The 22020-nt window shown below is 46.8% G+C and overlaps 7 protein-coding genes across 7 annotated transcripts; 2 read left to right on the forward strand and 5 right to left on the reverse strand.

The window, feature by feature from the left end:
* Window positions 1-840: 840 nt before the first annotated feature.
* On the reverse strand, window positions 841-1936 carry I302_107820 (uncharacterized protein; the record flags this gene model as incomplete). Its single annotated transcript, XM_019193051.1, has 4 exons — window positions 841-1054; window positions 1177-1352; window positions 1436-1622; window positions 1689-1936. 4 exons carry the CDS (start codon window positions 1934-1936, stop codon window positions 841-843), a joined length of 825 nt encoding a protein of 274 aa, XP_019044528.1.
* A 700-nt stretch (window positions 1937-2636) lies between these two features.
* Window positions 2637-4721, reverse strand: I302_107821 (uncharacterized protein; the record flags this gene model as incomplete). Its single annotated transcript, XM_065870547.1, has 8 exons — window positions 2637-2737; window positions 2802-3384; window positions 3478-3669; window positions 3800-3903; window positions 3980-4064; window positions 4194-4283; window positions 4382-4469; window positions 4588-4721. 8 exons carry the CDS (start codon window positions 4719-4721, stop codon window positions 2637-2639), a joined length of 1377 nt encoding a protein of 458 aa, XP_065726619.1.
* Window positions 4722-5347: 626 nt separating this feature from the next.
* On the reverse strand, window positions 5348-7638 carry I302_107822 (uncharacterized protein; the record flags this gene model as incomplete). Its single annotated transcript, XM_019193049.1, has 5 exons — window positions 5348-6141; window positions 6223-7029; window positions 7101-7190; window positions 7263-7389; window positions 7456-7638. 5 exons carry the CDS (start codon window positions 7636-7638, stop codon window positions 5348-5350), a joined length of 2001 nt encoding a protein of 666 aa, XP_019044526.1.
* A 2238-nt stretch (window positions 7639-9876) lies between these two features.
* On the reverse strand, window positions 9877-13714 carry I302_107823 (uncharacterized protein; the record flags this gene model as incomplete). The annotated part of the gene is made up of 13 exons (XM_019193048.1): window positions 9877-10122; window positions 10341-10626; window positions 10734-10853; window positions 10990-11142; window positions 11274-11399; window positions 11472-11675; window positions 11770-11915; window positions 11990-12084; window positions 12149-12308; window positions 12391-12437; window positions 12501-12567; window positions 12631-12902; window positions 13027-13714. 13 exons carry the CDS (start codon window positions 13712-13714, stop codon window positions 9877-9879), a joined length of 2610 nt encoding a protein of 869 aa, XP_019044525.1.
* A 633-nt stretch (window positions 13715-14347) lies between these two features.
* On the forward strand, window positions 14348-17144 carry I302_107824 (uncharacterized protein; the record flags this gene model as incomplete). The annotated part of the gene is made up of 11 exons (XM_019193047.1): window positions 14348-14368; window positions 14489-14714; window positions 14962-15043; window positions 15103-15293; window positions 15382-15640; window positions 15716-15817; window positions 15936-16047; window positions 16118-16346; window positions 16445-16562; window positions 16667-16835; window positions 16908-17144. 11 exons carry the CDS (start codon window positions 14348-14350, stop codon window positions 17142-17144), a joined length of 1746 nt encoding a protein of 581 aa, XP_019044524.1.
* A 1220-nt stretch (window positions 17145-18364) lies between these two features.
* I302_107825 (uncharacterized protein) lies at window positions 18365-19873 on the forward strand (the record flags this gene model as incomplete). Its single annotated transcript, XM_019193046.1, has 1 exon — window positions 18365-19873. One exon carries the CDS (start codon window positions 18365-18367, stop codon window positions 19871-19873), a length of 1509 nt encoding a protein of 502 aa, XP_019044523.1.
* Window positions 19874-20582: 709 nt separating this feature from the next.
* On the reverse strand, window positions 20583-21167 carry I302_107826 (uncharacterized protein; the record flags this gene model as incomplete). Its single annotated transcript, XM_019193045.1, has 1 exon — window positions 20583-21167. One exon carries the CDS (start codon window positions 21165-21167, stop codon window positions 20583-20585), a length of 585 nt encoding a protein of 194 aa, XP_019044522.1.
* Window positions 21168-22020: the final 853 nt, after the last annotated feature.

The raw sequence follows: 22020 nt of genomic DNA on the forward strand, positions 1-22020 counted from the left end.
GTTCGTCTTCTCTTCCTTCGACATTACGATCTGAAACGGCGCAGGTCACTTGGACATATGTAATACAATACATCTGCAGGAAAGGTAAAGGATTCAAGGAGTGTAGGCGATAGTTGTAGAAGAAGTGAACTATGTTGTCCGACATCAAACATCAAATAGAGCTAGATCAATGTTGTCAAAACGTCGAATCGAACAGCTATAATTCCGGATCCTGACCGATATAATCTAGTAAACCCCAATCAAAATCAAATATAGATTCTTCCCTTCCTCTCTTCCTTCTTCCTCGAGATTCATCAATCAATAATGGTTTCTATATATATTTACATTATCAATAACGATATCTCATCTAGACATCTTTTCTTCTTCTTCTTTCCCCAATTTCTATAGATGATGTTTGACATTTCATTATTTCGTGACATCTTTCGTGTTTCCTGTTTTCGCTTTTGGTCCTGATTTTGGTTGGATCTCGGTAATTGGCTTGAAAGGTTGTTATAGTGATATTCGTAGTGATTTGGATATGGAAGATGAATCTAATCTGAAATAGATCTACTACTTGCACTGCACTGTAGACTGGTTCGTGCATCGTGCGTCGTGCACCTAGAGGTTGCTACACGATACCTGATGATCAGGAAGTTGCATCTGAGTTGTGTTTTGACGAAATTGACAATACGTTACATGAGTGACTAGAAGTACAGAATCTAAAAGATGAGATGTACAGGTGACGTAAAACACATGATTGCAGGTCGTGGTAAGTACACAGAAGCCTGACGAGCAAGTAAGTTACATATGTCGTATCAAGGTATAGGCGCAGTCCAACCGCACGCTCGGAGGCTCAGTGGCTCAGAAACAATCAAACAGCTCTCTAAATGATTTCGAATGTTCTAACCCACCATCACCATCACCATCAACAACCTCGACATCGACATCCGACCTGTGCATTGGGATCCCCTCAATGGCCAAAGCCTTCTCTTCGTCCAGAAGTACGACACCCTGCAAATCCGCCTCGACATCAAGGGTGTTTACGTTGATTTCCTCGTCGGCTAGGAAGATACCACTGTCGATCATACGAGTACTCCGATCAGCGTTGACTCTGATAAAGATCCATGTGATGGCCCTATCTCATCCCATTCCTCCAACTCATCTACTCAACTGGATACTCAAATATCAACAACTCACTGTTCAGCGCGGCTCAACAATCTATCCGACCAATTCTCGTACCCCGCCGTCAACAACCCCGACCCAAACACCGTGAATATACTTATAACCCCTCCCCAACCCAGTTGGACGTCGTTTATGTGATTTATCGATTTATCGATGATCGGTAAGAGGAGTAATGAGAGGGATGAGAGGAGCTATCAAGGTAAAGGAAGATAGGGTAGGTTCAGCTACGGCAATGACGACTCGAAGTTTGTCTAAGGAGCAGAGCTCAACTTACCACGCCGAAAACCCCTACAAAATCTTTGATAACCATAACTACCAGTGTGAATCTCCTCATCCAAATCAATTCTCTCTTACTTGCCCATTGATTCTTGGCGGAATAATGAAATAGGACGCCCAGGAGTAAAACGTAGGTGAGAAGGGAGTAGTAGATCTGTAAAGTAGCTAGGAAAGGGATCGTTCCACTGGAACAGGATCAGATTTTAGTATCCTCGACACGGCAGGAGGGAAGAGGGTGAAACATCACTCACCTTGCCATCCCCCCCACCAATCGCCTTTGACATTCCACCACCTCATCTCCAACCCAGCATTCCCCATTCATACTGATTTTGATTCCCTGTAATTCCCCCTGGGTTGATCGAGTAAGATACGACCGGCTTTTATACTCTACCAGAGACTCTATGCCTAACCCTGTATGACCGTTCACAGTGGGCGGTCCGTAGGATGTCCAGAGCAGGGCGAGGGAGGTAGGCAGCAAAGCTAGGAAGGTGGTCAACATGTTTATGTTTGTGTTGGTCTCGTTTAATGAGCTCTCGGTACGGTCAAGGAGGGTATAAGTGTCTTTCGATAGAGTTTGATTCGAAAATATCAAGATTTGATATTCGATATTTGGCTAACTGACTTTCTCAAGCTTAAGCTGGAAGCTAGATGTCCTTCGCCTTTCGGTGCAGTATGTCGAGAAACGGTCAGACGTATTTATAGAAAGACAAGATGAAAAATCCCATAGTAAAAGTCAGTCGCTATTATATATGTACACTAGACTCCTCATGTCTAATGATCGAATGAGTGGGTCTACTACAATCACCACACACCTTTGTTCAAACCCCTTTAGATAAAGGAAGGTCACCTCTCACAGCCAAATGAAAGGTTCAGTATCCCATCCTTTCATACGCGTACCCATCAGAGGAATTAAGAGAACAAAGTTAGAACTCCATCTCTCACCTTTCATCAATAAGGGGTTCAGTAGAATTGTAAGATCAGCGAGACGGATCGATTCGGATCAGTATCCTTTATTCTCGTTCTGGTCAATGGACCTGATCCACCGACAGGATGTCGACGTGAGATCAATCACAATCAATGAACACGACCTTCGCAAGAAAGATGCTGGAGTCTTGAAAGGAGGCGCTCAAAGCAGGAAGGACGTAGATCAATCTTACACGATACATACCTACACAACGATACCAATCCTAAGAAACAGATCAATCCCACTCATCATCATCGCTATCGTCCTCATCGTCACTGCCTATATCCGCCTTTCTCTTTGAAAGAGCGGCGGCCAAACTGGATGCCAAATCAGGAGCTACACATTCACATATATCAGCTTCCACGATACTCCATCGGACGGAGGTAGACCACAAACTCACTATCTTCAGTAGTAGCAGCTACAGCCGCAGCCGCACCAGCACCTACCACCGCACCAGCACCAACAGCAGCGGCCCCGCCAGCCAAGGGCGAAACGCGCTGTTCGGAAGCATCGACCTTCTTGAGGTTGTGCACACCCTTTCCTTGAATTGAGGCAAGCAAAGCGGATCGTCCCGTATCTCCCCCTGTAGAAGGTAGGGGCGGAGCAGGCGGGGCAGGGGGTGCTCGTCCAGAAGTGGGAGGGGGAGGGGGTGGAGGGGGCGCACCTCTTCCTGGAGGTGGTGGTGGTGGAGGAGGAGGGGGTGCAGATCCGCCTGATCTGGGTGGTGCAGGTGGAGGAGGCGGCGGGGGCGGTGCGCCGAATGATGGTGGGGGAGGAGGCATACTGCTTCGAGGAGGTGCAACGGGAGGTGGTGGAGGGGGAGGAGCGGTCGGGGGGAGGGAGGTCCTACCTGGTGGCGGAGGGGGTGCGGTGGGTATGGCGACGGAGGAGGGTCGAGCGGAACGAGAAGCTGGAGGGGGAGGAGCGGGTTTTCGACGCGAGGTTGGCGCAGGTGGTGGCGGGGGTTTCTTCGGTGCTGATGCCTGCATAGATCATAGAACTTAGCTCAAGCTTTTCTTTTACTCCTTCTATGTCACATGAGATGATGTGAAGGTGAACAGGGAGTGATGGCTCGCCTTCTCAATCCCTCCTTGTTGCTGTACGAAATCCTTAATAAACTTCTCGTTCTGCTGAATATCCTTTGCCGAAATCCCCTTCATACTGAGTTGTTCAAGTAAGGCCTGCCAAGATGGGTCGACACCAGAGGACGAGAATCCCTTTTCGCTGTCGAAGCCCATATGCGCGACATGTTTGAACGATCCTGCGGACTGGAAGAGCAAGGACGACGATACAATGATCAGCTGTTTTTCATCTTCGAAATACAGTATCGGACGCTTTGTATGGAGTCGAGGTGATCGTTGGGCAGATAAGCAGAGAGAGAGAGAGAGGAAAACTTACAGGTCCAGATATAAGTGATTTATCAATCTTGCCTCCTTTCTTCTTTTTGGTAGGTGTGGATGTCGAAGCGGAGGCTTTCTCCTTCTTATCTTCTTTAACTTTGGCTGTTTCATTCCAGAGAGATACCAGTCAGTGGATGGATTGAAAGCAGGAGACGTAAAGTGTGAGGTATGGACTCACTAGCATATTTTGACCTGTTAGCTACCTTCTTGTAGAAATCGTGCGCCTCTTGTTCCGACGCAAAGACAAAGGCGAATTGGGAGTTCTACATTTTCAACCGTCAGTATCATTTCAATGCACCCGTCAGTACAGGCCAGCATTTGAGGAATTGGGGAAATGTTGTGCTATACAGGAGACACCCCTCTACTAGGTTGAAAGCTGAACAACCACTCACATCACCCTGCCAAGAGTGGAAGAAAGGTTTCTCCTGATTATACTCAATCTCATTTGGTAGTTCATGTTCCCAGATGACACCGCGGTATGACTATGCGTACATCATAACACATCAGCTCAGTTGTCTTATGACAAAGTATTATCCTGCATGGGTCCAAGACGCAGGATGAACGAGGAAGTGACACTCACAGACAGATCAACGACCCTAAACCATAATCCCCCTTTCGCCTTATCCGCACAAAATACTAATGCCCCCTCTGAACCAGCGTATGACCAACTACACGCAAACACAACACGAATCACCGATCAGTATCACTCCCGTCATACCTACTCAGTATGGATGCCTTGAGAAAAAAGAGAGAGAGAGGGAGAGAGAATCCTGAACACAGACATACCTAGACGACCCAGATCTACACTGATAAACCCTCGCAACAGTCGCAGTGACGATTTTGTTGGTTGAGCTAGAGGATGGAACGGCCTTTTTCACTTTTGCTTTGTCGTCGCTTGAGAGAGTTGTGGATGCTCCCATTGTTGGCGTGTTTACTTTGATTATGTATGTGTTATTTATGTTATCTGTTGCAAGGATGATGTTGATAGCTACATTGATGACCGGTTCAGGAATGTAACAGAGCGAGTGATACGCATAACGTAACTTGGTCAGAAAGTGAACGAGTGGCAATGACGCACAGCACACAGCTTTAATCTTTCCCATACAGTGGCATAATTCACTCCATGTATTCAACCTCCATCTCATGGACCTTTGCGCGAAAGATGCCAACAACAGCACATGCACTAGATGCATATTCATCATCATCATGTATATACCATCTTCTCTTCCCTTGTCACGCACGACAAATGACAAATGTCCATCTTCGAAATAAATGAATGATTTGATCAGAACAAAAAGTCCAATCGTAATGTACTGATGAGGATGATTAAAATGATATATCTACAGAAGACATCAAACAATTGTCCAGATGGATAATGAAATATGAGACAGAAAAGTCCATTTGAATAGATTAAAAGACTAAATAACTGAGTCTCGAAAGTAGTGAGAACAGAAAAGGAATCATTACAAAAGGGAAATCATGTATGCTATGTTGAGACGGAAAAATGCTACGAACGATCCACGAACCACTCTATGCTATGCTAGGTTTATAAGAAAGACAAACAACTGATCAAACCAGCTATCAACGTACTTGTCAATCCAATCACCACGGCGTGTTTAGAGTTCGACGTGGTGGTTGCACCTGTATTTGTCGATGCTCCGGACTGAGAGGCTGACTCGGTAGACGAGGGAGTCACAAGCGCAATAACAGTCGAGCTTGGCAAGTCTTCGTTGGCTTGGGTAGTTTGAGTTTCAAGTTTACCAGATCCAACCATTATGAATTCACCCTGAGAGGGGACACCGTTGACCACCACGAAGAACATGGCTGGTCCAGGTTGGAAGAGGTTGGGTCCGTTGGTTCCTGGCATCTGAGAGACGACGTGGGTGGTCTTTCCAGAGTTCATATCTACGGAATAAGTAGAGTTGAGTTGGAGGTATCGTTGACCGAATCCAATAGCGTGGGTGTTGAATCCTCCTCTGATGACTACGATCTTGGTGTTCTGAGCGGTGGTCTCGTCTGTACCGTTTAAAGTGACGTTGAAAGAAGAACCACCGTATGATAGAGATTTGGGGAGACCTTCGTAGACGGGTCGTTGTTCATTGTAGTACCATGGGTACCATTTCTCAGAGTCGGTTCGCGATCGCCATTGAGCAGTGGTGAAATCTTTGTTGGGGTTGGAACCGGCGATGAAGATGGATCCATCAGGTAAGAGGATGGCGACCGAGTGATACATTCTTTCGTTAGTAGAAGCGGTGATACCAGTTCGGTTCCATCGCGACCCAGCGGTGGCAGACGAGTTGTAAATGGCTGGCGTGTAAATGGGTGCTTGACCGTATGATTCTGGATGATAAACGGTTGGATGTCAGCTTATCATCCTTAGAGATATGGTTGACAACCTAGATGAGTAGAAGAAAAACTCACGTCCGACAGAGTATCCATCGTCACCATACCCGGCAGTACCCATACCAACACCATTGCCCATCCAGAAAGTACCATCAGGAAGGATGACGAATTGACCCATACTTCTTCCTTCAAACATGAAATCGTCGTCTTCGTACTTGGCACTGCCTTCAGGAGTGATTCTCACACAAGTGTTATCGGCAGGGACAGCAGTAACGTTGTAACCGGCGGTACCGTCGTTACCCCATTGGGTGGTGTTGGATCCACCACAGAACAAGAGGGTAGCAGCGTAGCCATTGTCGGGAATCAGGGGAAGCATGGCGGTAGCGGCTGAAGCAGGGTAGACACGAGCCGCGTAAGGCATGTCGGGAAGGTTGGTGGTGGTTTTCTGTTCGTAATCGTAAAGAATCGTTTTGCGTCCAGATTGCATAAACAATTTACCAGAGGGCATCAACCATGTCAAGGCGTAAAGGTTGATTGGTAGAGTGTCGGTAAGGAACTGTAAGTCGACGGGATCATTGGCACGGGGAGGGAAGAATTCATATGTGGGGTTATCCTGGGCGGCAGTGTTGACATATCCACCGTTCTTGTCACCACCGATGATGATCAATGATCCATCTGGTAAAGCTTCTACCATTGGGTACCATCTTCTTCCGGTCATTTGAAGCCATCCGCCAGTGTTTTCTGCGTTTATAGAGTACGAGGTTTCTCCTTGGATGTACTGACATGATTCGTCGGTGCAGGGGTTGAGCATTCGGATGGCGGTACCACCGTCAGTGTCTGAGTATGCCTCGGCATCTGTAGAAGCGACACCACCTGTCGTTACAGCTGTGAGAGAGAGCATGAATGATCAGCTTGAGCCACCTGAAATGATCGTTGTCAAGGAAAAGAAGACTTACGCTGGTTACCACCAAATATAACCCATGTACCATTACCCAAAACACCACCACCCGCACAGAATGTATTCGAGTATACATCCATTGTTCGGTCTGTTCGATGAAAGATCTGATCAGCTTTCAAGCTGAGGCAAGAAAGGAAGAAAGGAGGACCGATGTACTCACACTCATTCGACTCGATATCATACTCGGTGGCCCAAGCAGGGTGGGTACCATATTCTCCAGTAATCTCCACGGGGTTATTCTCGGTCTTGTCCAGCACGTAGATCTTCTTGTTGTTGCCCAAGAACACCTAGAGTAGAGTGGCGAAAGAGATCAGCATTCTTGCAGTGTTAGAATGGGAGGAAGGGGGACGTACCATCTGCGCACTGACACCGGTATCACCGACACTCTCAAAGTTGAGTGCAGTCGCTGCGGCTGCCCTCTTCTTCATGCCCAAAGGCGGAGCAGCTGGATCCCTCCATCTCGGCTGTTCAGACGAAGAGGCGAGGACGAGGAGAGGTAAGAGGGATAAGAGGGTGAAAAGGTTTATCGTCGTCATGTTGGTTGACTGATAGGTTAAAATGTAGAGTTGAGGTAGATGTAGTGTATTTGTTTATTGCCTTCTTCTTCGTTGAGATGGATCAATAACAAATGATGTTTATTTTTGAAAGAGGTGAAATGTAAGAAGAAAAGAAAAGATGAAGAGTAATAAATGAAACGAATGGGTTGACTGTTGATTGTTGATTGGGTTGTTGAATGGGTGAGATCGGATTGAGTGTGAGGGGGGTTGAGCGATCAAAGGATCTATTGGAGGCGAGGTAGAGGTATAAGGGTTGTGTCGTTCAACGTGAACGATCAAAGGAAATTCAAGTGAAAGGGAAGGGGGGTTTATTGTGTTGTTTTGGTGTGATGTGGTATGCCCGCAAGGCCAGTCGATATTAAGATAACGAGGTAGGAAGCGAATAGGATAGGTGGTACAAGGTATGGTCAGCAAACGATGAACAATTGAATGCCGCAGAGTAAACCACCAAAAGAAAAGGGTAAATGTGTTTGAGGATAACACTTGGGAAATGGCAATGCGATGATGATCAAAGCGTAATGGATGGGAATGATGGATGATGAGTGATGATGTATTTGCCACCGAACAGTGTACGAATTGGATGTGGAGTCAAGAGAGAGTTAAAGCGGTGTTTGAGGAAATACCAAGAAGGAATGTTGGAATCATATGATACGATAGATGAATGTACGATGCACGATGAAAAGATAATACGGCATAGCCAAGACAATGTGCGTCAAGGGTCAAGTGTCAAGCAGGCCAAGTAGAACTCACGATGAAATGAATATCCGATGCTATGCTATACTTTATACTGCGATGCACTGATATTCCTATACGAGTATCTTTGGTCTCTGCGGAGGAGGATTGTCGATTGACTGTCGAAGTGTGATGAAAATTGATGGAAGATCGGAGTAATTGATTTCTCAGTTGTTGATTAGATTGGTGAAGGTGAAACCAACTGACACTAACAATACCTACCAGACAAACAATGATTTGTTCAAACAAGACTCCTCTCAACAACGATTGATGATGATGATAATGAGAAAGACGAAAAGTCATAATCCATCAACAACACTTTTCATTTTCACTTTGTTTTTCAACATTGCATACCTCCTACTGCGTATGCTAAGCTAAGCGGCGACCAACTAACAGCTTACAGTCAAATTGAGGCGATGTAACTGATAGGTACCAAAAATAAATTCCATCTATCTACCTGAAAGGGTCCCACTGTCCCTCAGGGTATAGGGTAAGGAAGTGACATTAGCGTCATTTCTCACTACAGCGAGATATCCAAAGCAACGTGGTTCAGGTTCCCGTTATAATCTGAGAGTGACGTAAAGCTGTTAAGTGGTTCCCCTATTTCCCATTCCTTGCCCTTGGGGAAACAACAAGTCGTTGTCCGAAACACAGAGAGACACCCTTGCACTAAAAGCTGTTCTATGTTCTATATCTGCTCTGCTGAAACGGAACGAGTAAACAAGTCCGAATGCATACAGGTGCGATGCGTTAGTGCAGTGAACATGATGGCTCGTGGGAATCCAAAGCCATAAGCCATCTACCGCCCAGTATGAAGATGATACTTGGCGAGGTAGGTATGACCATAAAATGACGATGACCACGATGTCTCACCCGGATCGTATCTTCCACATACCCTATACCGACACACCGCAAACCCCACGTTGATGCTGCACAGCTACAGTCACTGCAATTCAACGAGATCTACTCTACCGGAATCTTCCGAAACGAGCATCTAACACCTGAGCAATTGAGCAGGAACACAAACGAACATGCCGTTTTTCATTAGGGATAAGGGAGTTTTACAGCTCGTCGTAATCGCACGGTCATCCGATCAGGATACATCTACAGCTAGGCGGCCGTGTTTGTTCTGCCGTACAGCAAGTAAGCGTAATGCAGAAATGTATTTGCAAACCCCATTTTATGACACGTATGGCTGTTTGTTTACACATATGTTTGTGTTCGATATCGATATAAATAGAAAGACATCTTCTGTATATAGATTGGAAGTCAACACTTCAGTACGGCCGAGTTAGCGATCAGCAGTTATGCGGTGTATTCGTTATACCCCGCTGGCACAGCACAAGCTATAAATATCATCGTCTTCTGCTCACACAATAGAAAAGGTTCCAAGACCCTACAAACACAAATACTGATGCACATTGAAGATCAATTCCGATGGCACAAGACTCGGCATTGGCAATATCGTATCTCATTACACTACCACTAATCATCCTCAATCTCCATCGTACTCCCCTCCCCAACCTCTTCTTCAATATCCAAATCCGCCCTCCCCATCTGACTGATCTCCTCAACTACACCAAGTTGGTACCTCCCATGAGAGGGTGTAGCATAGCCAGACGGTGTATGAGGTGGAAGGGAGGGAGGAGGATGGATGATACTTTCTCCTCCTGCGTCGTCGAGCGTGGCCGGATCAAGCTCGATAGGTAATGGTCCGAATATTGGGTTTCCCTGTGGTTGTTGAGTATAGCGAGATGATCAGCACGGGACAAAAGTCTACTTCGAACTGCCCCGCTCAGGACTTGAGGATCCATCGATGTCAGCAACTTCTTGCCATCGTTCTGAAATCATGACGTCCTTCTCCAAACATCCATAATTTCCTCTGAGTCCTCGCTCCGTCTGCTGCCTCAAATCCTCACTCCCTGCGGTCGCTACGGCCCCCAACTCACCTTAGGCACCCCAAAAGGATCCATCCCTCTCTCCCCCAACTTCCCCGGCAAACCAGGTAACGTCGTCGGATCCAGACTATCCATCTGTTCCCTAAGACTCATCTCAAGTAAGACCGTTGATATGGGATCCTGCGAGTTGAGGGATAATGACTGATGGTAGATCTTGATGGATTCTCTGATCTCTCCGCGGAGTTGCCATATCATTCCGAGGGAGGAATAGGCAATGGAGTTGGTTGGGTCCAAGCGGATTGTGAGACGATAGTTGTGTTCGGCTTTGTCGTAGTTCCTATGTAACACATAACTTGTATGATCAGTCTAAGTCATTGGAAAAGTGGAGACCATTATGTCCTGCATAGAGCAAGATAGGATGTGTTGACGTATAGATGAACCTACCTCATATGCCTATACGCATGTCCCAAATTACAATACGTCACTGCCCAAACCGACTTGACACCTTGCATCTCCCAAGAGGCTCTCAGTGCTTTACGGAAGTAGCTCGCCGCTTGGTCGTAGCTATGTTCAAAAGTAGAATCAAGTCAGCTTTCGTACGATGCCCACCAGATATACTTGCAACAAGGGAGATGAAGTATTCAGTCAAGATCAAGTGAATGATGACGTCTTTTTGTGCTTCTAAAAACCTATCACTCACTCTTCCTTGTTATAAGCCACCACACCCAGTTCATTCAACAACAACGGATCCGAAGCATTGATAACCTCCGCAGCTCTGAAATACTCTTCCGCCAAATTCGATGCGGAAAGTTGGAGATGTTCCATCCCTATGAACAAGAGTGGTAGGTGGGATCTGAGATATGAGATCTGGATCAGCATCCAGATATATCCATTAATGTATTTGACGTCGTGATCTCCATCACGGAAGCCACGCGGGAAAGCAAGGCATGAAGAGCGCAGGTTGATGAGAGGGTTTCCACTTACCCCTGGAATAGCCTCGCGGAAGTAGAGTAAGCAGTAATAGCGTGATCGTGTTCCCCCTCATATGCGAAGGAATGTGCGAATGCAATCCATGCAGGAGCAAATCTTGAGTCGATCAGGTTGGCTTTGCTGTATTATTATCATGATCAGCTCCAAAATTTCCAGAAGGACATGAGAAACTTGATTGAACGTCGCACCCACCTGAAATACCTTCTAGCTTCCGCCCATCTCTTCCCGCTAAAATACCACAACCCCACGGCATACCAGGTCGTAGCAGCCTGAGGATCCTGTTCGACCAGGTCATGCGCCAGCATGAAAAGGGACGATCGTAATCGGTGGATGTGGTGCATGCATGAGAGATGTAAGGGCAGAGCTGTGGGATGTCCAGGTATGCGGGATAATATCCTATCAACCGGGTAGAAGCATCAGTATAAGAGGAATTACTTCCATTGAACATTCATGAGAATAGGTCAAAATCCAGTGAGATGACTGGACCCACTTCGTCGTCACTGCATAACACTCCTCCCACTTGTATTTCGAATACAGCTCATCCGCCAGCCCAACAAGGACATCACAATTATCGCCCAACCCATACTGCTTCGTCAATGCTTGTCGGGCCTCCTCCACCTCTCTTACGTGGCCGTCCTATAACGTATCATAACATACACTTATCAGCTTTGATTTCATCTTACAACATAGCAGGTCCAACACCAACTCACCTTCTTCAATTTGGTCATATAGATCAACTTCACAAAATGACCATCCTCCTCTGAAAGTTGTTTACGATACGACAAGTTCCGTATGAATTCCCATTCTACGATCATACAGCCGGTGAGCTCAAAAGTTAGAAGAGAATATGCAACGAGAAGATCGCTCACCCTCCTTCTCACTCATCATCCCACCTTCTATCAATTCCTTGAACGCATCGTAGTTCTTCACGTCCAACATCAAAGCTTCCATGAATGATTCCTTGGCGAGGGCGAAGGAAGAAAGTCGGAGATGAAGTAATGCTCGCAAGTGGCATATTGAGGAGTGAAGCTGTTTCCCATTACAGAATCAGACTTGATGCCTTGTAGTATGGAATTAGGGTGCCCCATAGTCATTCAACGGTGATACTCACTTTAATACCCTCGTCTTGTGATGGTGTATCTGGACCTTTGTCGGGACCTAAATACGCGAAGAATCATTGGGTGATTCCTTTCAAGGCAGATATGCAGCCGCTCAGCTTACCGGTTTCTCTGAATGGATTCGATTCCCCCAATAACTCCAATGCCTCATGATACTTTTCTTGATGCACCTACATTGCCCCAATATCAGCTGGCCATCATCCCAAGTGATAGCTGGAAAGAAAGAAGCTCACCAAACACTGAGCAGCAAGATACCTGCAAGCCAAACTCTCATCCACCAACCTCCTTTCCATTCCTATTTCCATTCCCCCCTCTCCAATTACAGGCACTTCGGTATGACCATTCATCAAGACATCGTCGTCTGATCTCCCTTTGCCCTTATCCCTCGCGCCTAGAGCAATCTTCGGTGGAGGTGGTAATGGGTCGGTCAATAATTTTTCCGCTCGGAGGTAATGGCCTGTTAGAAAGTGTGTTTGGGCGAGCCAGAAGGCATCGTTTGGGTCGCCTATAAAATTATCAGGAAACAGAAGTTAGCATTGGCCCATCTCAACATAATATTTGGGTTGATCAATTCCAATGGTTGAGAAGGTAAGACATTTTGGTCATCTGCCAGAATTCGCTCGACTCACCTGTCCAGCTCAAGATCTTATCTCCCCAAAACGCAGCAGTCTCATACAAATGCTGCATAATCGCATCGTGTCTCCAAAGTCTCATGGAATCCACCATACTCCAGCTTTTCTCTTCTTCCTGCTCCGGTTCCTCTCCACCTTGTTGAGCTATACCCACCTCCTCCTCATCCTCATCAGTAGTCACCAGCTCGAGGTTGTCCTTCGTCTGAGCCTTCTTCCTCGGTGATGTCCTCCTAGTCCTACTAGGTGGACCAGGCGACGTCTCACGCAATCTCGATTTTGGTAGATTCCTGATTCCAGAAGGCGTAGCAGTCCTAGACGAAGCGTGGGATCGGACTCGGGGAGATACCTGAGATATACCCCTATTACCTTGTTCAACCACATCACCCCCTATGAAACTGCCATTACCATTCCCGTCATTTCTTGTTCGTCTATTTCGTGTTTTCGATGGATAGGAGAATGAAAAGCTTAGATCGCTACCTTCGTCCAGTGATATATCCCCCAGTGTGGATTGGTGATCGTGAGCTGGTGTGGGTGCGAATGAGAAGCTGTTTGAGAGTGATGATCTGGCTGGGAGATTTCTTCGATGATGTCTGTGAACCGAGGTTGAGGGGATGGGCGAGTAGGATATTCCTGGTGGGTTTGAGGACGAGGATGGGTTGGGAGGGGTAAACATTGGTGGTGGCATCGCATGAGCGTCTCAGCGTGATGATAAGAGATAGAGGATCTTTGTTGGTGAGCTGTATATTGTATCGTGATTGCAATGTTGTACTCGTAACATCTCTTGAGCTTTGACTTTTGTCACTTTGCACCAGTCATACTCTCGACGCGTAACAAACATATGTCACGTGGTAGTATGTGCAGTCGTTACATAATCAATCAGTTTTGACCTAGCTGTACCTGATCGGAGGTTTGTTTTGGTTGGTACATACAGTACTTTATGCGGATGATGACTAGGATGACTGGGATGACTAGGATGATTCAGGGTTAGATGGAAAAAGGTCCAAGCTTATATTCTTTTCATACGAGAGTATGTAAAAAGGGAGCTAAGGCTATAATAACATATAGCATGAGCAAAGGGGCACGGACACTAAGTAGGAGTAGTTGAAGAAGAGCACGTCGACACCACCATACCACCACTCACCACTCAACATCGATCAACTATTAAACTAACATTAAATCATTCCACTACTTGTCGTCCTCATACATTCCTTTTATACTTTCATCTTACACCCTCAACATCCATCCACCTCTACCCTCTCCACCACATCACAGCCCTCATATACCCAGTACGAGATTAGGAACAAGCATAGGATATACAATGCAACCTCCCATATATAACGTATGTCATCTGAATGTCATCCTCATGTTCATCCTCCTTCGCGTCGTTCACTCCATCATTACGTATCTACACATCAAGTCTGCATCGACTATACAAAATACTGATGTATGATCAACGTAGCATCACAGACTCCCACCTGCAGGTGCAACTTCCCAATCTCAAGCTCAATCACAACCACCACCACCCTCACAGCAAATACCTCAACAACAACAACAGCCAAGTGTATTATCATCAAGTTCAAATGCCAGATTGAATGATATATTCGAATTGATAAAGAATGAGTTTGAGCAAGTAGGGCAGGATGGGAATATATGGAAAGCGCAAAGGGATGAATACGAGGCGAAGAGTGAGTTTAATGTCTTTTGGCAGACTGGGGTGGGATGGGGGACGGTCTTGACTTTAGTCCGGTAGCTAGGGGTGGGATGGGGGAATACATTCCTATGGGTAGGAGGGTGGGATAGAATATTATACATCATATCCAATATGGATATATATTGCTACGATCATACGATTAGGGAATTCATTTCTTTGGTTCTTGATTCTTGCTATAACACTACCCGAATATATGCTAATACTCCTGCTATAACCTCCAGTCCAGCAGCAAATCAACGAACTCGGTCTGATCAGACAATCATTATACGAGCTCGAAGCCAACCATGCCAAGGTCCGACAAGAGTGGGTCATACTCTGCTTCTCAAGTTATCGATGCTGTACTGACCTGTCTGCTCATCCAGTTACGAAGGCGAAATCACAAGACTCAGACGAGAATTGGAATCTCGCGGTGGAGGACCCTCAGGTGCACCCAACACTGGTGGACCAGCTTCACCACCCGACTTACCTAGACCAGGAAACGACGAGAGGGATAGACCTCCCTATGGGCATTCTCTCCCTGCTCCTGCTCTCAACGGTGCTGAGCCTGGTGGATGTGAGTAGCGCATTTATCATAATATCCATCATTCCGTTGTACCATGGTTCATTCGAGATCTTTCAAGCTAATTTGGCGCCAACCTCAGCCCGATCACCCTATCCCCCTCCCGGAGGAGCCATCCCACGACCCACATCAACAGATAGAGAAAGAGATAGACGTAATAGGGAAAGAGCCATCGCAGCTTCCAACGTCCCTCCATCTCCTCCCGTCCACTTATCAGACCTCGATCCGGATAACGTATCGAGAGAGCTCAAAAAAGAAGGTGGGGATTGGCAAGCTATGTGGAGCAGTCAAATGAGGAAACAGTTGGATGTCGCTTTGGTACATACCCTTGAGCATGAGACGTGAGTTGCAGCCTCACTGTCAATCCTGTTTAGAGGCGACAAGGAGTCACAAGCTGATTCATCTGGGATCTACAGCGTCGTTTGCTGTGTCAAGTTCTCGAATGACGGTAAATACCTGGCTACGGGATGTAACAGGACTGCTCAGATTTACGATGTGAAATCTGGTGGAAGAGTGACGTGAGTGGAGGCAATCCCACAGAACTGCTCTCGGAAGGCAAGCCAGAGCAGAACACCTAGTAGAACATACCATTGCTTCGTTAGCTGCGTGCTGATATCTCTTTCAATCTCATCACAGCACCCTCCAAGACGAAGCTGCCAATCGAACAGGCGACTTGTACATCAGAAGTATCTGTTTCAGTCCGGACGGGAAATTCTTAGCTACTGGGGCGGAAGATCGACAGATTAGAGTGTGTTCATCCTGGCAACATTTGGGTTGTACAAGCATGTTTGACGCTGATGTCTCATTCGTTGTGTTAGATCTGGGATATCAAACAGAAGCGAATCCGACATCTCCTACAGGGACATATGCAAGAGATTTACTCACTCGATTTCTCGAGGGACGGTAGATTCTTGGTTTCTGGATCGGGTGATAAATCAGCCAGAATTTGGGATATCGAAAAGGGATTGTGTGTGTTTGATTTGAGAATTGAGGATTTCATTCATAATGAACATGGGCCTATTGATGCGGGAATCACCAGTGTTGCGCGTGAGTACTTGTCAGAATCACCATCAACAGCAAACCCTGTCTAACAACATACATCGGTGGAAGAGAAGGTGAGGCTAACGCTCAAATCAACGTCGTAGTCTCTCCCGATGGCAAGCTCGTAGCTGCCGGGTCACTCGACACGATGGTCAGAGTATGGAATGTCCAGACTGGACAGCAGGTTGAGAGACTCAAGGGACACAAGGATTCCGTGTACAGGTAAGCTAATGCTTTTTTAGCGTTTCCCGGTTCTTCTCCTTTACATCATATTCTTCTCGTCGTTCATTTGCATTCAACTAACGCTAATCCTGCTCCGTCCTCAGTGTCGCTTTCTCCCCTGACGGCAAATGCCTTGTCTCCGGATCTCTCGATCGAACTCTCCGAATCTGGGATTTGACAGGTACGAAGCGAGAAGCCGAGGTCCTTCAACCTGGTTCCAAAGATATCCAAAAGAACTTGGGTACCTGTCAATCTACCCTGAATGGGCACAAGGTGGGTAGAAATACTTTTCCCGTCATACTACCATACAGTACCAGTCCGACTGACACGATACGTTCGATATAGGACTATGTCCTCTCCGTAGCCATTTCCCCCGATGGTCAATGGGTGGTCTCCGGCTCGAAAGATCGATCTATCCAATTCTGGCACATCGCGACTGGCCAAGCGCAATTGATGTTACAAGGCCACAAGAACTCTGTCATCTCAATTGATCTGGCTAGATCAGGTGGGTACTTGGCTAGTGGAAGTGGAGATTGTATGGCTAGGATCTGGAAGTATGAGCCGTATAGCGGGAGGGAGTAAGCTTTTATGTGAGAGAAGAGGGAGTTACTGGAAAATGCGAGGTGTATCAAAAGACGAAGGGATATAAAAAGGTGGTGAGAGTAGATAAGTTAGTGTAATTTCGGATTCAATTCGATCCATTTTCATAGATTCGTTTCTTTTCGTTTGGCCGCTGGGAACAGGTACAAATCTAAGAGGGCTAGACGGAGTTTTCGTAGGTACTTATGTTCATATCTTTATGTCGTTTTTCAAAATCCGTTCGTTATCTACATACATATACATGAATCAAGTATAAGTGAGAATTTGATGCAGGTGCGGTTCAGGTGAGGTTAATTTGGCATTTCCTTTGCGGGAGGTACTGTACTGTACTGGATCACTACGGTTTACATCATAATTGAATACTTAGTCCACGCCTGCACCCAATATCCTCTATCCAGTCCCACCACTCCTTGTTATTTCGTTGGAGGGAGCAAAGATGAAACGAGGTCTTCCTCCACTCCACCTGAGCACTCAGGTCCCTTTAGATTAGGGGTAGGTGACATACCCCATCAGAAGGTTTGGTGGACGGTTCGAACCAGTTCATTTATGAGGGCTTGTAAGCGTTTCAGGAAGACTTCCTATCGCATTTTTCTTCCCTCTCCTTGCTCTTGATTTGTAGAGCATGATTTATAGATTAGACTATCGGGATGGGTGTGGACCTGATCTAATTGAATTCTGAGAACGAAGACATGATGGAAGTAAGAAAAAGACATGGATGGGATGAGACCAGAACATCGCGAGCCTTTCATGACGCGGCTGATTTCTTCGATTCCTCAACATCAGACCCAAAATGTTCTAGACTTTTAGGTCAGTCTTAGCATGTAGGAAGTACAACCATGAGTGAGTTCTATTCTTTTGGATTTGGTTTGCAGTACGAGTACGCTATATTCACATTTTGGTGATATTCACGCTTGATACGCCCACCTTCACCGTTTCATCACGCTGCTAAATCCACTTGTAATCACGCAGCCGGATCTGGACGACACTTAACTCAACTCAGATCGAGGTCGGAGTAGAGGTCTGTGAGAGATTACAAGTGCGTATCAAGTCTAGCCTGCACACTGGAAATCATCATCGCGGTAATTGATCAGAAAAGTAAAAACTACCCCTTACAAGTGGAAGACCATTCACAGGACCGGCCATTACTGCCCATCTCACCGTCACCCTCTCTCTGCGACCGCTCACCAAGTGACGTATTCACGATGCATTCCCACCCTCCCTCTCCTCGTGTGACCTCTGGCTGTATTCCCTCTTCCTCCCGCTCTCAGTATATCCTGGCCGACCTCCAATGGATCCCCATACCTACCTCTCGTCCTCGTCAGTCTTCTCAAGATAAAATCAGATTATCCAACTTGTTGTCTCCTCGACCCTCTTTAAATCGAATGCGGTCATCCTCCACTCTGACTAAATCGTCCTCCACTCTGTCAGGATCTCGTCATCCAATCAGTCATGAATCAGCTTCTGGAAGCACGTTGGGAAGAGGAGATCTCACGTCGATACGAAGGAAGGGATCGCGGATATGGTCAAAAGCCAAAGAGGCAGGGAGGAAGGCTTCCCTGCGACATCGATCATCTCCTTCTTCAACATTCCCCGGCGGGCCTCACAATACGCCAAGGGGGACAGCCGGATCCACAAGCGACGAAGAAGAAGAAGAGTGGGAGATCGTCACCCCCCCTATGGATTCTTCCGAATTCACTTCTACCGCCTCACCGTCCCATCCCTCCATGCAGGAGGAAGAGGAGATGTTTGAGGGTGCCCGAGGGACGGGGACGATCTCGAGGATCAGTCAGAGAGCTCAGCAGGGGAGTGCATTGGATCTATTAGATACTTCCCTCAATGGTCGAACGAGCATATCGCCGGTATCCCACATTACTCGGAATAGCGGATCTGGATCGGGATCGGGAGAGAGGTCATTGGAAGTTGATCTAGGAGATTACCGGTTTCCTACTCCCCCCACACACCTTTGTCCTAGCGACACCAATCCCAGACCCAGTGTCAAACCCAAGAGAAGCTGGTTGGAAGGTGGACCTCTGACTGTTCCGGCAGAGCACGAAGAGCAGGAAAGGAAATTACCTGATGATCATCCGTTCAACTCGCCCGTATCTTCTGATCAATCACATCGTGCTTCCTCGCTCCCTTCCCGTATGGCTCACCACACTGTACGAGAACAATCCCTGCTTCAACAGTCAGAGGCCGTTGAGAATAGGTACAACCTACTTCGGTCCCTGCATATACTCAGATCTGAATTATACCACCACAACCTAAACTCGATCAAGATATTATCATCCTTTGAGGATATATTGCCTCCCTCGATATCCAACGGAATAAACAGGCGATTAGATGTATATTGGAATAAATGGAGTACCATCCTGAATACCGCCGGTACACAAATTACCACCTCCCTCCCCTCGCCTCCACCACACAGTGGGGAGTACCCTACCTCGATGGCGTCACAGGAACATTCACGGTTGAAAGGCCTCATACCGCCCCCATTGACGAGTGATGAGATGGAAAGGCTGGTTTGGACGTTGGAGGAAAGTGGGAAAGTTGCGAGTGGGACTTATAGGAGGATGTTCGGTGCAAAGAGTCGACCGAGGATCATGACGTCTTTTGAGGAGAAGGAGGCCGATGAGAGGGGTTTGAGGGGGTGGATGGTTGGGGAGGAAGAGAGGCAGGACAGGGATAGGTGGAGGGAAGGGAAGAGGGGTTAGATCGCTTGTAGATGTATGTACTGTGCATGCGACTCAGCGGAAACATAATGGAGTGCATCTCACAGTGATGTACACTGTTCAATTCACTCATTGTATCATGCATGATGTTTGGTATTGGGTATTCGTACGCGTGTCCTGCTAGATAAGGGCACGAAAAGATCTGTGTCTGTTGAGCAACACAACACCCACACTGCAGATTTACCCCACTTACATATACCTCTCACCCTCGTTGAGCAGGAATAACTTGCGATTATAAGTTACATATTTTACCAATACAGTAACCCCCTTCCGCTCAACATGTCGTACAATTCTGCCCAACCAACGAAGCTTCCCATCAGTCTGATTCTGATGATTTTTCCTGAGATTTAAGGGAGCACTGTTGCAGGGTAGTCTTTGGGGGAGCTTAGACTTCCACTTTTAAGGAGCATGGTACAGGTGATCAGATAAAACTTCACAGAAAGGGTGACGCTCTCAAAACTGTGTTGAATCAAATTGACAGTCGGACGAGCTCAAGGTAATAAAGAAATCACATACACTACACGGAAGATCAGTCGTGCTCGGGGGGCATCTTAGCTGCGAAGCACGTATACATGCCGTCGACGGAGGGTTGAAAGAGATCGACTTTGCAACAGAAGATAACTTACAGTAGGATACGCTGATCCCGCGTGTTTACTGTATCTACGTCACGGCACAGCACAGTGCAGAAACATCATCGCTCTCTACAAGACACAACGCTCTTCAACCAAGTGCGATGTCTCGATGTCCTCGTGGCGTTATTTCTGAGGTTTACCACCTCATCTTCCGCCAGATGATCGAGATATACATTGACAACTGTATTTTCAGCATCAATCTCATCTTGCCTTGAACAGAGTCTGGCTAAGAGGCATCGTTCAAACTCCCATATAGCCTGGAGTGTTACTTCGGCCTGATTTTTTTTCTTCTTCCCTGCGGTTGGAATACCACAAGTATCGAACGGAGTTGAGGACAGCTGATCCTCCCTGGGTCGCTCACTTGAGCCTAGACCGCTATAATCCGTTGAATTACATTGCTGTAACACATCATCTAAGGTCTCTCTGACGGTCTTCTCGGTATCGTACAATGGATCGATGAACCATCTGAGGAAGGACGTGGTATCTCGTTCTAATCGATATTTGTATGTCCAATCCCCACCGTCGTCGTGCTCAGCGTCGGTGCCATCGACAGACGGCTTAGGCGGATGGGCCATATAGGGGTAGATGGAGATTGACCCTCTGGGGTTGGTGAATTTCTTGGACGAGATGTTATGGAATGGCATCTGGTAATGTGAATCGGACCGGTTGATAATTCTGTTGCGCCTCCTGTCTGATCGTGAGATTTCATATGGACTTTTGAGCTCGATTGGTTGAACAGGGTGCAATGCAGAGGCTCGCAAGCTGCTCACGGCAGTCTAAGTGCGTCAGAAGAGCAGTATGAGAAGAACAGGTGGTCTTGTGGAGGTTGGAGGAAGAAAGGAACAACGCGCAAGAATATATTCTCATATGAGGGTCATGGGTCTAGACCGAGGATTGTTTCTGAGAAGGGAGTACAGTACGCGGAAATCATCTTAGGGCGAGTCTGTAGTGGGTATTGCTCGCTGGCTGCGCGCTCAACGAACACTCGTACTTTTGTGTTGTCAACGAGTGTGGATCGTAAGCTCAAGGTGGTTTGGGCTTGACCGCTTTGCAACATTACACTAGTAGTCTGTCTGTACATCATAACCAATCCATTCTCTCCTACCTTTGGCCTCGCTCCCTAAAACGCCAAACGCCACTCAAAGGGCGTGCCACACGTGTCTCTTCGTCGTTCATTCAGGGTATGTGAGGTAGCTTAAACCATTTAAACCCTGTCAAAACAACAACGTCATCCCTTGTGCCTTTCGATTTCGGAGGAGTGTACTGTACTAGCGCGTTCATCTTTGTTGTCTCTTGTTGCTCATTGTTGATTGATGTATTATATTTAGAGGTAGAGCGGTCGAGGTGGTGTCTGCGAGAGGATACGAGTAGGCATCACATGCTATGAGTAGAGTTCATGTACTGTATCATCCCTCGTTGCGTTTGTTGTTGTGGTTGACCACTTTGAGGCTGTGTTGAGAGAATGATTCCGGGACCCGGTCCTCACCGAAAGGTTAA

This window comes from Kwoniella bestiolae, chromosome 6, assembly GCF_000512585.2.
Source record: "Kwoniella bestiolae CBS 10118 chromosome 6, complete sequence".
In the NCBI taxonomy this organism is placed as follows: Eukaryota; Fungi; Basidiomycota; class Tremellomycetes; order Tremellales; family Cryptococcaceae; genus Kwoniella; species Kwoniella bestiolae.